At 42.9% G+C, this 15,033-nt stretch overlaps 1 protein-coding gene across 1 annotated transcript in view; it reads right to left on the bottom strand.

Moving 5' to 3' along the window:
• Window positions 1–15,033, bottom strand: part of KIAA1210 (KIAA1210 ortholog) — a 95,945-nt gene that overhangs the window by 12,174 nt on the left and 68,738 nt on the right. The window contains exons 7-9 of the mRNA XM_030209842.1: window positions 6,626–6,835; window positions 5,629–5,737; window positions 3,279–4,838 (exon numbers count right to left, since the gene is read on the bottom strand). Coding sequence (XP_030065702.1) covers window positions 3,279–4,838; window positions 5,629–5,737; window positions 6,626–6,835 — 1,879 coding nt within the window. The remainder of the gene's footprint in view (window positions 1–3,278; window positions 4,839–5,628; window positions 5,738–6,625; window positions 6,836–15,033) is intronic.

The following is a 15,033-nucleotide window of genomic DNA, read 5'->3' as shown; positions in this document are numbered from 1 at the left end:
TGGAGGGAAGGGGAGAGGAGGGTTGCTGGACATGGTGGAAGAAGGGGAGAGGAGGGTTGCTGGATGGAGGGAAGGGGAGAGGAGGGTTGCTGGACATGGTGGAAGAAGGGGAGAGGAGAGGGCAGGGGAGAGGAGGGTTGCTGGACATGGATGGAAGAGAGGGAAGGGAGAAAGAAGAAATGCTGGACATGGATGGAGGGGATGGAAGAATGAGGAAGGAGATGAGATGAGGGAAAGGAAGAGAGGAGAAAAACTGCACATGGATGAAGAAAATAGGCAGAAGCTGGATCCACTAGACAGTCAAGTCTGCAGAGGACCCAGCTTTTACTTATGGATATAGAGCAAGAAATGAAGAAGAAAGGCGGAAAGTAAAGAAATAAATGGAAAGGAAGCCCTGGAAACGGAGTTAAGAGGACAGATAGCAGCAGAATCGGATACTGGGCCAGCATGATCAGAAAAACAGTCACCAGACAACAAAGGTAGAAAAAAAAAATCATTTTATTTTCATTATAGTGTTTGGAATATGTCCACTTTGAGAATCAGGTGCTCAACATTAAAAGTTTATATTTATTTACTTATTTATGGCATTTTATCCCACATTAAACATGAATTAAATTGGAACCTGGGAATCATTTAATTTTTTTTTCCTGGAGACAGTAATGCATTGCCCCCCCCCCCCAGGCTCTCTCCCCGGCTATAGCCAGCTCTGCAATTTTGAGGGGAGGTGGACGGGCGCAGAGGTGGACCGGGGAGATAGCCTGTTGTTAAACATTTACCAGCACACCACTGTCTAGTGCCCACCCATCCAACCTGTTGGCCCACCCCAAAATTGACTTCTGGCTACGCCACTGACTGGAATGCACTTATGATGCATCTGGCAGTGTTGCAGATGTTCACACTGAATGCATGTCCTCCATAGGAGCCAACTTTTCAAAATGATTGGGGGTGCTGAATTTTTTTTTTTTTACAGGTGGTGCATTCCCCCTCCCTCCCAGTTCCAGGGCCCCCCTCCCTCTGAGTTCCAGGGCCCCCCCTCCCTCCGAGTTCCAGGGTCCCCCCTCCCTCCGAATTATCTTACCTCGTTGGGGTTAGGGCAGCAGCAGCGGTAAAAAGCATGCAGGCTCAGTGCTTAGTTTTCTCTTCTCTCTCTTTCAGCTCTGGCCCTGCCCTTGCAGAAACAGGAAATGAGGGCGGGACCAGAGCTGAGAGAGAGAGAGAAGGGAAAACAACTAAGCACCGAGCTGAGCCTGCATGCTTTTTACAGCTGCTGCTGCCCTAACCCCCGACGAGGTAAAATAGATGACTTAAAATTCGGAGGGAGGGGGCCTGAAACTCGAAGGGAGGAGGGAGGGAGGGAACGAACTTCCGGTGGGTGAAATATTGAGGGTGCTCGAGCACCCACAGCACCCACGGAGTCGGCGCCTATGATGTCCTCAACCATTCAGGATTTAAACAGCTTTTACATCTTGAGTACTAGTCACTGCCTTAATAACAGAAGTGTGGGTCCTTCAGGTTCTATACGTTCGGCTAATAAAGCCAAATAGCTTTTTTTTTTTTAAATAAAATTGAAAGTTTTATAAGACATTAAAGAACTGAGATATAGTTGGTCTGATGACGAATTCAGCGAATCACTGAGCTGTGTCTCAATGTGAAAAAGAGCCATTGCTGAGGTCAAGAAAAGTTTTACCTGCTATATAATTAGAACTTGGTTTATGTTTGATTAGAATTGACAAAGATGGCATCATATATAGTTGAAATAAGTAGACACAAGTATGCATTATTGCTTATGAATTTTTGCATATATGGCTTTAAAAGCCTAGAACTGGAAGCCACTGCTTTTCTGTGCGATTCAGAATTTCCATGGGAATGAAAAATCACTCTGTATAGTAGGACTGGGCAACCACAGTCCTTGAGGGCCACAACCCAGTAGGGTATAAGATTTCCACAATGAATACGCATGAGATTTGTCTGCATACAATGAAAGCAGTACATGCAAATCAATCTCAAGTATATTCAATGTGGGAATCTTGAACACCCGACTGGGTCGTGGCCTTCAAGGACTATGGTTGCCCAATCCTGCTCTATAGTCAGCACCCTCAGAAGAAAGCATCAGCCTTCCACCGCACACTGCTCAATGAGACCCTTTTGCTAAGCTAATGCAGGACACGCTAATGTGTTCCACATTTTGGGATGTGCACGTGCTAATTATTCTTTTGTCTTTTTTAAGTGGGTGTGTCAGGGTCAGAGAGTGGGCATTCCTGTGCTACATAGTTACTACACCTGCATTACCGTACACTAACTGATCAGCACATGGTTAACGCAGGAGTCCTTACTGCCTCCTTAATTAGTGGAGGTAAGTGCTCCCGTGGTAATTTTTTTTTAAGTGGTGCATTCTAATGGTAACATTAGTACATAGCCATTAATGAAATAGAAAATTGGTGGTTTTATGGTCATGCTATAAATGGCCTTAGTGCATGGGAAAGACCCACATAAGGGCGTGGTAAGGCCAATTCTTACCACAGCTTAGTAAAAGGACTCCATTGTGAGCTACAGAAGAAGACAATTATAGAAATAATACTCCATGTTTCTTTAGTGGGAAAGACCCACATAAGGGCGTGGTAAGGCCAATTCTTACTGCAGCTTAGTAAGACTCCAATGCGAGCTACGGAAGAAGACAATTATAGAAATAATCCTCCACTTCTCTTTCGTGGGAAAGACCCACGTAAAGTGCGTGGTAAGGCCAATTCTTACTGCAGCTTAGTAAGACTCCAATGCGAGCTAAGGAAGAAGACAATTATAGAAATAATCCTCCACCTCTCTTTCGTGGGAAAAGACTCACGTAAGTGCGTGGTAAGGCCAATTCTTACTGCAGCTTAGTAAAAGGACTCCATTGTGAGCTACGGAAGATGACAATTATAGAAATAATACTCCACCTCTCTTTCGTGGGAAAGACCCACGTAAGTGCTTGGTAAGGCCAATTCTTACTGCAGCTTAGTAAGACTCCATTGTGAGCTACGGAAGATGACAATTATAGAAATAATACTCCATGTTTCTTTCACGGAAAAGACCCACATAAGGGCGTGGTAAGGCCAATTCTTACTGCAGCTTAGTAAGACTCCAATGCGAGCTACGGAAGAAGACAATTATAGAAATAATACTCCATGTTTCTTTTGTGGGAAAGACCCACGTAAGGAATTGGTAAGGCCAATTCTTACCGCAGCTTACTAAAAGGACTTCAATGTGAGCTATGGAAGAAGACAATTATAGAAATACTCCACGTTTCTTTGTAAAAATAACCATTACCTGTGGTTTTGCAAGTGGGCAGCATCTTTGGTAAATCCTCTGCTTTTGTTTCTGGGGCGGTTTTTCCTCCTGCAAACTTGACTCCTTATTTAGAAGTTTTGCACTAGTTGGAAGGTCATTGGACAGTTTGACAGGAGCTGGTGACTTCTGAATTTCTCTGTCTTGAAGGGAAGGAGATGGGTACGTGGCAGGGGAACCTGCCTTCTGGGACTCGGTGCACCTTTCCTCACTGTATCTTATTAGAGATGATGTTCTCCTCAGCCTGATCCCAAATGGGGTTTCAGGGTTCTGTGCTTCAATGTCAGTCTGTTTTACAAAAGGAAATTCAATATGTTCATGATCGATATCATCTTGGTTGCCAATAGCAGATTTTGGCCTCATTTTCTCTTTTTCTGCATCTTCATTCCCTGTTCCTTCAAACAATTCTGGTTTGATGGCCAAGGCTAGATTTCTAGAATGGGTCTCCTCTTTAGAGCTTAATCCTCCTGAGAGAGATCTTTGCCAAGCGGAGGCAATGGTGAACCGAACTGGTTTGCCAGTACACTTCTGATGACTCAGATTTTCCTCTGCTATTTTGTTGGTTTTACTGCTCATTACTTGAGCAGTAACGATGTCTAACTGTTCTTCATCCTTACTGGCAGCAACACTAGAGCATTCAGCGTTAAGGATGGGAATACTAGCAAAGATTTTCTGTTCTTCTGAGGAAGAAGAGTCAGCTCCAGGGTTTACATATTTATCTTCACTGCTACCTTGTGATAAAGAGCTCTGCAGTTCTCTCACCAGATGTAGCTCTTCAGGTATTTTACTCTTGATCAACAATTGATTCAAATCCAGGTCTCCCATGTCCATATCCGTTTGTAGGATTACTTCTGGTTCTTGGTGTGCCTCCGATATTTGAGGTTGGATAACACTGTCTTCTTTAATTGTTGAGATGGTTTCAGTGGAAGTCTCCAAGGTTGACAGTTGGGCTTGTAGATTGCTTGAAGAAGAGTTTAACCCAAAAGTGATTGAAGTATTCTCATTATCCCAGGACAAAAACTCATCTCTCTCTTTGGCAGCCATACTGCTATGACATGGTTCATCTTCAGTCTGGTTCACAGATTTGGGCAAAGATGTCAGTGTGTCTTCTGCACATGTGTCCTCTTTTTCCTTAAAGGTGGTGTTTAACAGTCTAGGATCCATTTCTTGACCACTATCCTGGCATTTTATTTCATTGTCAGTCTCTACAGGTTTGACAAGCTCAATAACGTTTACATGTGTAGGCTGCTCAGCCTTTGGCTCCACTTCCTGATTCTCTTCATCACGATTTGCCTTTTGCTCCTCTGTTAGGTTACACTGGACATACGATGATGACAGCAAGTCATTATTCCTAGCGATAGAATCTTCAGGGCAAACTTTCGCATGTGCCAAAGCACGATCAGTTATAGGTGATACCAAATTCTGGCAGCTACTCATAGCAGAGTTGTTCATAAAGTCTGTTGACTCTGTAGCAATGTGAATTTCTTTGTCATTCTTTTCTACTTGGGCCATTGAACCTGAATTGAAAAAGAAAACCACTTGTGTTGTATGAAAGAAACTACAAAAAAAAAATCATTAAAGTCTGTTATTTCATGCTAACATTAGCAAATATTTTCCAGTGTCATTCGTTGGATATTAACGGTTTTATGAAGTACATAAAACACCAATCTAATTCCATTAAAATGTGTGTTACTTGCCACAGGGCTTGCAGCAAATAACACACATAAATGGAATTATTTAAAGGGTTATTTGACACCAGAATTCATTAAACTAAAATAATATCATCCACGCAAAAATGTTGTCATTATAGTTTAAAAAGGCCTAGTTGGCTATTTAATTCTATTTCTTTTTTAAAGAAAAATTGCCTTGCCTTCTACTTGCATAAATTTCATCAAATCAGACCCACTGATGGTTTGCTTAAGTAAACCAACCAATTCTTTTACACCCATCTTTAATATGGCTGCCAGGGCCTTGGTTCATGTGTTTCCCAATTTATGGTCCCCACCCTGACTTCTGGATTACAAAATGCTAAACAGCAAGGGTGAGGAGAGACTTGTCAAAAGACGGCACACATGCTGGATAGAAACAGAGAAAGGAGTATAGGAGCCTCAGGCCTTATCAGGACAGATTGTTAAAAACAAAACACAATAATGCTAAATTTGCAATAAAATTCAGGTGAGCAAAGATATTTTGCACCTTTCTAGAGATACCTTTTGTATCATTTTAGTACATGAACGTTATGATCTGGAAAACTATATGATCCTCATGAATGAGTGAATAGTCCAGTGATGTTGAGCTTGGACTTACTACCTTCTTGGTCTTCTTCAGACTGCTCAACGCTGATGAGTTGTATTGCGTCGTTCTCACCTTCTAATGACACTGAAACACTCAATACATTTGCTTTGGGTTCTTGCTCCTAAAAATCAATAAAATACAAACTACGTATCAATGTGAAGAAACCTGTGCACAAAACTGAATAGTCTTCTGGGGATTTGAAAAATTTCTATTGCAATATTCTCATTCTACTCAACTCACTCAGTATTTAGCTCATCAAAGTCACCATTCAACAATATCATCTCTGATCCGCAACAATCGATGGATAAAGGCCATCCTTTTGCTACAGCAGTAGCCAGCATCTAGCTTTAGCGGAGACTTGTATTTCACTGAATAGATCAAAGCAACATACCAAGTAGGCATGGGTCCTTCCAACAAAGGTGATTCATACCACCAAATTAAATCAGTCATCCAAGCTCTACTGGCTATCAGAGCTCAGCTGGAGTCTTTTAGGTGGTAGAATATAATTAAGTATAGATAATGTCTATACATAGCTATCATATTTCTGAAAATAAGCTTTCAGGATGACCAAGATCCATCCCCTGGGTAGTTTAACTAAAGATTATCTAGCATCCACAGTCTGTGTATAAGAAACTCTTACTAGAGGAAGGAGCCTTAGGAGACCCAAAACCTTGCATTCACTGCTTGTGTAAAGCTACGAGTTGGTTGCCCATTAATTGATTTAATTTTTTGGGCTAAACACAATTCCCTTCTTACTACGTTTTTGGTAACTTTTTTGAGCAACTGAATTCTGAAGAATCATTTGATAAAGAAGAAGTGAGCACTCAACGTTTGCTGCACAAAGCTTAAAATGATACAGTAGACAGATTATTCTCCCTCTGTATTCAATGATATATTCTGAGACAGACGTTCAGTCCTCTCACATTTTCTTTTAATAGCTGGGAGAAGTACTGACAGACGTGTGATAATGCATGATGTAATTTACACTTGTGAACCCGTCCTTCCTTACAGGCCTCAGTTTGCTCCGATTGACAGGGCCTCTTTGTTTTCGTGGATTTATTGCAATCCTGTGTCTTGCTGCTGAACTGTCTAGGCAAGCCAGTGGATTGGCAGGGACGCTGAAATCAACAGGAGATTCACTGGTGGCCACTGAGGCAGAAGACACAAGAACTATAGAAGACAGAGGGCTAACAGGTCTGGAGGATGCTTCGGAAGACACCTGCACGCAGACAAAATAGAATGAATTAAAAAGTTCATTACCTAATTCTTTCACTGACAGGAGGGCATATTCATTTTTCAACTTTTTCCCCATGTATTAAGTCTTGTTTATTATACATGATATTCACAATCCAGTTCAACAATTCTTATGCCATATGAACATTAAGGATCCTGTTAAGCACTTATTCACTGTAACATGGTTTAGTTTCATAACCTAGTATGCAGCTCTTATACAGAGGTCCTTTACTAAGGTGCGCTGAAAAATGGCTTGCAGTAGCGTAGGTGCGGGTTTTGGGTGCGCGCCAATCCGTTTTTCAGCGCACCTGTAAGGAAGGCCTTTTTTTGCCAAGAATGGACGTGCGGCAAAATTTTAAATTGTTGCGTATTCATTTTGGGTCTACAACCTTACCTCCAGCCATTGACCTAGCAGTAAAGTCTCATGCGGTAACCGGGCGGTAATGACCTACGCGCGTCAAATGCCATTTGGCGCGTGCATGTCTGAAAATAAAAATTATTTTTCGGACGTGTGCCAAAAATGAAATTACCGCAACAGCCATGCGGTAGTCGGGCAGTAACTCCATTTTGGCCCGCATTGTGCGCCTGTAGATGCTTATGCGGTTTAGTAAAAGGGCTCCACAATGACTTACACTGGTGATAAAAAGAGCTTTACGAGGACACAGTGAGGGGGATAATTGAATGAGGATGACCATCTTTAAGGGCACCCATCTCTGAGGACGTCCCTGTGAAGGAGCGGGGCATCCCGTATTATTGAAACAAGATGGGCGTCCATCTTTCGTTTCGACCTTAGAGATGGGCGACCTCGGTTTTCGCCGATAATGGAAGCAGAGGACGCCCATCTCAAAAACGACCAAATCCAAGGCATTTGGTCATGGGAGAAGCCAGCATTCGTAGTGCACTGGTCCTCCTGACATGCCAGGACACCAAACAGGCACCGCAGGGGGCACTGCAGTGGACTTCAGAAATTGCTTCCAGGTACATAGCTCCCTTACCTTGGGTGCTGAGCCCCCCACCCCCCACCCCCCAAAACTGTACAACACTATCATAGCCCTTAGGGATGAAGGGGGGCACCTAGATGTGGGTACAGTGGGTTTGTGGTGGGTTTTGGAGGGCTCACATTTACCACCACAAGTGTAACAGGTAGGGGGGATGGGCCTAGGACCGCCTGCCTGAAGTGCACTGCACCCACTAAAAACTGCTCCAGGGACCTGCATACTGCTGTCATGGAGCTGGCATAGAGGGGGTTGGTGACCACTGGGGGAGTAAGGGGAGGTCATCCCCGATTCCCTCCGGTGGTCATCTGGTCAGTTCGGGCACCTTTTCGAGACCTGTTCGTGAAAAAAAATGGACCAAGTAAAGTCGGCCAAATGCTCGTCAGGGACACCCTTCTTTTTTCAATTATCAGCCGAGGACACCCATCTCTTAAGCACGCCCCCATCCCGCCTTCGGTACGCTACTGACACACCCCCGGGAACTTTGGTCGTCCCCACGACAGAAAGCAGTTGAGGACGCCCAAAATATGCCGATTCGGGCGACCCTGAGAGAAGGACGCCCATCTCCCGATTTGTGTCAAAAGATGGGCGCCCTTCTCTTTCGAAAATGCCCCTGAAGTGTGGATCTCACTTTGCAGTGCAAATTTTTAAAGCAATATTTAAGGAGAAGCACGTACAGAATCAACAGAAACATTTCTTTTTCACAATAATAAAAACAGAAGAAAACGGTTGCAATTAGACTGCATTAATATAAAATGCAACTAGTATGCCTAACATCTGATACTTATGTAGCCCTGCTGCAGACAGAATCTAGGCTTCCATCAATTTTGGCTTATGGAACTATCTACGCTACAGAAGCTAAGGGGACAATTTTGAATTGGCCACAAAGAAGCTGATGCACTAAGGGGAGATAAACCTTACCAACAGGGAGTGGAGGAGTAGCCCAGTGGTTAGAGCATGGATGCCAGGTTGAAATCCCACCACTGCTCCTTGTGATCTTGTGCAAGTCATAAGTACATAAGTAATGCCACACTGGGAAAAGACCAAAGGTCCATCGAGCCCAGCATCCTGTCCCCGACAGCGGCCAATCCAGGTCAAGGGCACCTGGCAAGTTACCCAAACGTACAAACATTTTATACATATTACTCCCGAAATTGTGGATTTTTCCCAAGTCCATTTAGTAGCGGTCTATGGACTTGTCCTTTAGGAAACCGTCCAACCCCTTTTTAAACTCTGCCAAGCTAACCACCTTCACTACGTTCTCCAGCAACGAATTCCAGAGTTTAATTATGCGTTGGGTGAAGAAACATTTTTTCCGATTTGTTTTAAATTTACTACACTGTAGTTTCATCGCATGCCCCCTAGTCCTAGTATTTTTGGAAAGCGTGAACAAACGCTTCACATCCACCTGTTCCACTCCACTCATTTTTTTTATATACCTCTATCATGTCATTTAACCCTCCACTAGATCAGGTACAAAATTAGACTGTGAGCCCAACTAGCACATAAACATTAGTGTGCGCTAAATGCTAAAGACACCCGTATATTTCTATGGCTGTCTCTAGCATTTAACGTGCGCTAAAAAGGCTAGCGCGCCTTAGTAAACAGGGTCCTTAGCGTGCCTGAATTTAATTCACCTTGAGCTACTCCTGAAAAAGGTGTTAGCAAAATCCAAATAATTAATAAAGGAGTAACAGTGTCTGTTATTAGTGCATTTTAGCACAGTTATATTTGCAATGCTTATTCCTTTTGCAAATACCGTGTTTCCCCGAAAATAGGACACTATCATATTAATTTTTGCCCCCAAAAATGCGCTAGGTCTTATTTTCAGGGAATGTCTTATTTTTCGGGGAAACATCGGGGTTGGATCGGGGTTGACCCGCCCGCCCTCCGTCGCTCCCAGAACTAAACTTAAATGCCTCCTTTCACCTTCGCAGCAAGCAGCAGCAGGGCAGGCCACTCCTTCCTTCGGTGTCCCGTTCTCGCCTGACGTAACGTCCGCGAGGGTGGGGCATGGAAGGAAGGAGAGGTCTGCCCTGCTGCTGCTTGCTGCGAAGGTGAAAGGAGGCGTTTAAGGTTAGTTCCAGCAGCGAGGGTGGGTGGAGGGGGGGCGGCCCTCGGGCAGCCTCGGGTGGCTCTCGGCGGCCCTGCTATCAAACAAAACTTTGCTAGGTCTTACTTTCGGGGGAGGCCTTATAGCTACCAATTCAGGAAAACCTCTACTAGGTCTTATTTTCGGGGGATGTCTTACTTTTGGGGAAACAGGGTAGTAAAAACGTCACATGTAGCTGAAATCCATAGCTAATAAGATAATGCGGAATAATGCAAAGTAGCTCATTAACTGTTGCTATGTAAATAAACTGTGATAAAACTACCTTGCAGAGGAAACGTCACCAAAAAAATAAAATAAGGATCAGTTCATTTTATTTCCCCGACCTAAACGTGCCCAAATGAATCCCACCTTTCAGCTTACCTAGAACTATGCATGCTGTGGAAGCCCCATACACCTTTAGCGATTGGGAGTACGATTTTCAGACAGGTCAATTCGCCCAGGTAAATAACTAACTACTCAGGTAGAAGGCTTTCAGAATTGTCTCTTAAAACCCCAAAAATATTAATCATCATTTTGAATTTTTTTTCAAACCAAAAATCTAAAATCACAGCCAGATATAACAAACTGTCTACCAAATCTCTACGGTCAGAATTTTGCAGCTCTTTTAAACAAATTAGAGACTTTTTACAAGGCTGTGCTAGTGATTCCCATGCAAATGAGAGGAAGCCCACAGGAACTAAATGGGCTTCCTCTCATTTACCGTGCAGGAATCGTTAGTGCAGCTTTGTAAAAGAAGCCTCAAATGTATATAAAAGTGCGGCTCAAAGTACCGTGTTTCCCCGAAAATAAGACACTGTCTTATATTAATTTTTGCCCTAAAAATGCGCTAGGTCTTATTTTCAGGGGCTGTCTTATTTTTTGGGGAAACATTGGGGTTGGATCGGGGTTGGCCCACCCGCCCTCCGTCGCTCCCAGAACTATCCTTAAATGCCTCCTTTCACCTTCGCAGCAAGCAGAAGGAGGGCAGGCCACTCCTTCCCTCCGTGTCCCGCCCTCACCTGACGTAATGTCCGTGAGGGCGGGGCACAGAAGGAAGGAGAGGTCTGCCCTGCTGCTGCTTGCTGCGAAAGTGAAAGGAGGCATTTAAGGTTAGTTCCGGGAGCGATGGAAGGTGGGTGGAGGGGGGGTGGCCTTGTCCGGCTCTAGGCGGCCCTGCTTTCAAACAAAAATTTGCTAGGTCTTACTTTCGGGGGAGACCTTATATCTACCAATTCAGGAAAACCTCTACTAGGTCTTATTTTCGGGGGATGTCTTACTTTCGGGGAAACAGGGTAACATAGTAGATGAAGACAGAGAAAGTCCTGTACGGTCCATCTGCCCAACAAGATAAACTCATATGTGCTACTTTATGTGTATACCTGACCTTGATTTGTATATGTCATTTTCAGGGCACAGACCGTAGAAGTCTGCCCAGCACTAGCCCTGCCTCCCAACCATCAGCTCTGCCACTCATTCTCCGCTAAGCTTCTGAGGATCCATTCCTACTGAACAGGATTCCTTTATGTTTATGCCACGCATTTTTGAATTCCGTTACCGTTTTCATCTCCACCACCTCCCGCGAGAGGGCATTCCAAGTATCCACCACTCTCTCCTTGAAAAAATATTTCCTGACATTTTTCTTGAGTCTGCACCCCTTCAATCTCATTTCATGTCCTCTAGTTCTACCGCCTTCCCATCTCCGGAAAAGGTTCGTTTGCGGATTAATACCTTTCAAATATTTGAACGTCTGTATCATATCACCCCTGTTTCTCCTTTCCTCCAGGGTAATACATGTTCAGGTCAGCAAGTCTCTCCTCGTACGAAATTGGCTCTCGCAATACACAATGTGCAACTCAGAGCGCCATTTATATTATAGTGCGCCGCACAGACTGGCATCCAACTTTGGGCACCATTTACTGAATCTACATGTGCTTATCTTTATCCACATCTTTTAAACAAATCATTTTGCTTATGTAAAACCCACAAATGCTAAAATATTCTCAGTTGTGATAACTATACACTGTTTTGCCACATACAACACTTTAAAATTCTTATAAATCTATATTTAAATATACCTAAGTTTAAACTGAGGGTAGGGAACCTGCCTAAAGGAATTAAGGACTGTATATGCAAAGGAGCCTCAAATTATCCAGTCCAAATGATCAACTAGGGCTTATTCCTAGCTTTGTTCCAAAAGTGTGTTTACACTGGATCTATCTTCGCACACTGTGAACACTGAACTTTGCTGATATGTGACCACATCCATCTTACAAGAACACCTTCTGGCCTGAAGACCGTGTTAAAGTTGACCTTTCCAGTGTCTTTTCCTCCTTCGTCTAATCAGGCGTGATCGGACAACACTAATTCTGAGTGTTATACACCACTGCTTATATCATGTTTCTTCATCCCTTATCCATCCATTTTCTGACTCTTCTACATATACAGTAAATAATCAAACCATTTTAAGTGAACTTTTATAGATAAGTAATTCAGTGCACAGACCATGGATTTGACATACAGAAAGCTTCAAGACAGCGGCTTTCCCATCCTGCCCTGGGGACCCCAAAGCCAGTTGAATTTTCAGCGTATCCACAACGAATGTGCATGAAATCAATTTGTAAATACAGGAAAGCCCCGATTTAAGAACTGTTTGTAAACCACCGGAAATTTATACAGAACCAGGGCTTACAAGGCACTCATTGTTTAGACACTGTGTAAACATGTTTTGCGTCTTCTAATTATCATCACAAGAGATGAAATTACACTTTAAAAAGGAAACCTCGTGGAATTCTAAACTTTGTAGCTATTAAAGCCGCATCTTGTATATCTAATTAGTTACAGCAGTGGTTCTCAACTCAGTCCTCAGGACATATTCAGCCAGCCAATCTGATTTTTCTCATATCCCTAATTTTATTTGTTACATTTGTATCCCACATTTCCCCATACATGTGTAGGCTCAATGTGGCTTACATAGTACCGGGAGGCGTTTGCCGGCTCCGGTGAGCAAATACAAGGTGATATTGTGGTAGGATAAAGTTCATGTGGCGCAGCCACCGTTAAGGAGGTGTGCGTAAGGAGTTGGATTATGTACAATTAAGTGCTTTAATATTGATGTGTTGCAGAGATCAGGCATCTAGGTTGGATCCGTGGGGTATGCCTTTTTGAATAGGTTGGTTTTTAATAATTTCCGGAAGGTTAGGTGGTTGTACGTCGTTTTCAAGGCTTTTGGTAGTGTGTTCCAGAGTTGTGTGCTTTTGTTGGAGAAGCTGGATGCATAAGTTGGTTTGTATGTCAGGCCTTTGCAGTTTGGGTAATGCAGATTTAGGTAAGTTCGAGTTGATTTTGCTGTATTTCTAGTTGGTAAGTCTATCAAGTCTGTCGTGTATCCAGGGGCTTCACCGTAGATTATTTTATGGACAATGGTGCAGATTTTGAAGGTAATGCGTTCTTTGATTGGGAGCCAGTGGAATACACGAGATAGATTTGCATAAAATTAGGCAGTTCTTGAGACCCAGACTGGCTGGGTGTGTCCTGTAAACTAGGAGGAGAAGAACCACTTAGCTACAGCCATGTGTGAGCATGACAAGTCAAAACACGAGTTATTTTGCCGAAAAGCCTCTACTGCTGGATGTCAGATGATTATCTTGGATAAGCTGATCTGTTATCTTCCAGACAAGAACACTACTAGCAGTCCAAGAAGAAAATGCCAAAATTGTAATCGTTATATAATTTCTGCATCTTCTGGGTAGCTAGAAAAAAAAAAGAGATTCTTCCAAGCTCAAACCCATGCAAACTTGAGGTCTTTAAATCAATGTTTCCCACTCAATGTGTAAATCTGCAGTAAGGAGGAGGTTGAATACAGCACACACACAAAAAAAAACCAGAATGATTTGCAGGCTCCGCTTTATAAACAGCGCCAGCAAAGTAAACGAAAATACTGTTTTGATCGGTTTTTGCAGACATACCCAAATTATTTGGCACAAGAGGGTTCATGAAAGAGAGGCTCACAAGGAGGTCCCTTTTACCAAGCTGCGGTAAGGGGCCCTGCGGTAGCAGCGGGGGCTTAAAAAAAAAAAAAAAAAGAGACATGGCCATGCAAGGAGGAGCACTTACCAGCACCCATTGAGGTGGCAGTAAGGGCTCCCACAGTAACCTGGTGGTAACGGGCAGCGCCACCATTGGGTTAGCGCCGATAACACGTTCTTGAGGCGGAACTACCACCAGAGGCCGCATTGGGCAGTGGTAGTTCCAGGTTGCCACGCGGCAACCCTTTAGTGAAAGGACCCCCAAGGTGTTTACCATACTGGAGTTGCTCACGTGCCAAAATCATGAATAGAGACCAGTGAGTTTAAAGCTTTCACTGGAAGAGTTTTTATGAAGGGGACCTCCCAATAGCTTTGAGACCGGTGTACTGAAGGGACCAAAATTTTGTAAATTCCACTTCAACATACACAAACGCTAAACAGTACATGTTATTCGCAACAGAGTGCCCTGTTTACCATTTTAGTACGTGAAACAAACTTTCTGAGATTTTCCAACTTTGCAAGTCTGAAACGTCATGCATTATTTTATGCTTGCAATACAAATTAATGGGATGAACAGACCTCAGAACTTAGGAGCCTCCAATTATTAGATGTTTCAGTAATATTATGCTGACATTGCAATATATTTCTGTTATTTCGCATTCAGTGCTGTTAAAAGTGTACATTTTTTTATATGGTTTCATGTTAGTCCTATATTAGGTTTTAATTTTGCTGTTCTCAAGTTTACTTCATTTATTGTATTTATGTTTATATTTGGTCATTTTTACTGTATGTTTATTGTAAGTTGTATGTTAAACTGTACCTGCTGTACACTGCCTTGGGTGAATCTCTTCATAAAGGCGGTTAATAAATCACAATAAATAAATAAATAAATTATGCAAACAGCATTAACTATTAGCACATAATAAAACTTGAACAAAAATGCAGATGCCATTTCTATTGGGCTTCTTTTCCACCAGGACATCTATCTGGCACAACTTAATACATCTACTGTCATATATGTCATGCTTTACCTCCTATTACTTACTCATGTAAGTTTATAAAGATACATCTC

This window comes from Microcaecilia unicolor, chromosome 7, assembly GCF_901765095.1.
Source record: "Microcaecilia unicolor chromosome 7, aMicUni1.1, whole genome shotgun sequence".
In the NCBI taxonomy this organism is placed as follows: Eukaryota; Metazoa; Chordata; class Amphibia; order Gymnophiona; family Siphonopidae; genus Microcaecilia; species Microcaecilia unicolor.
This window is presented reverse-complemented; position numbering and strand designations above follow the sequence as displayed.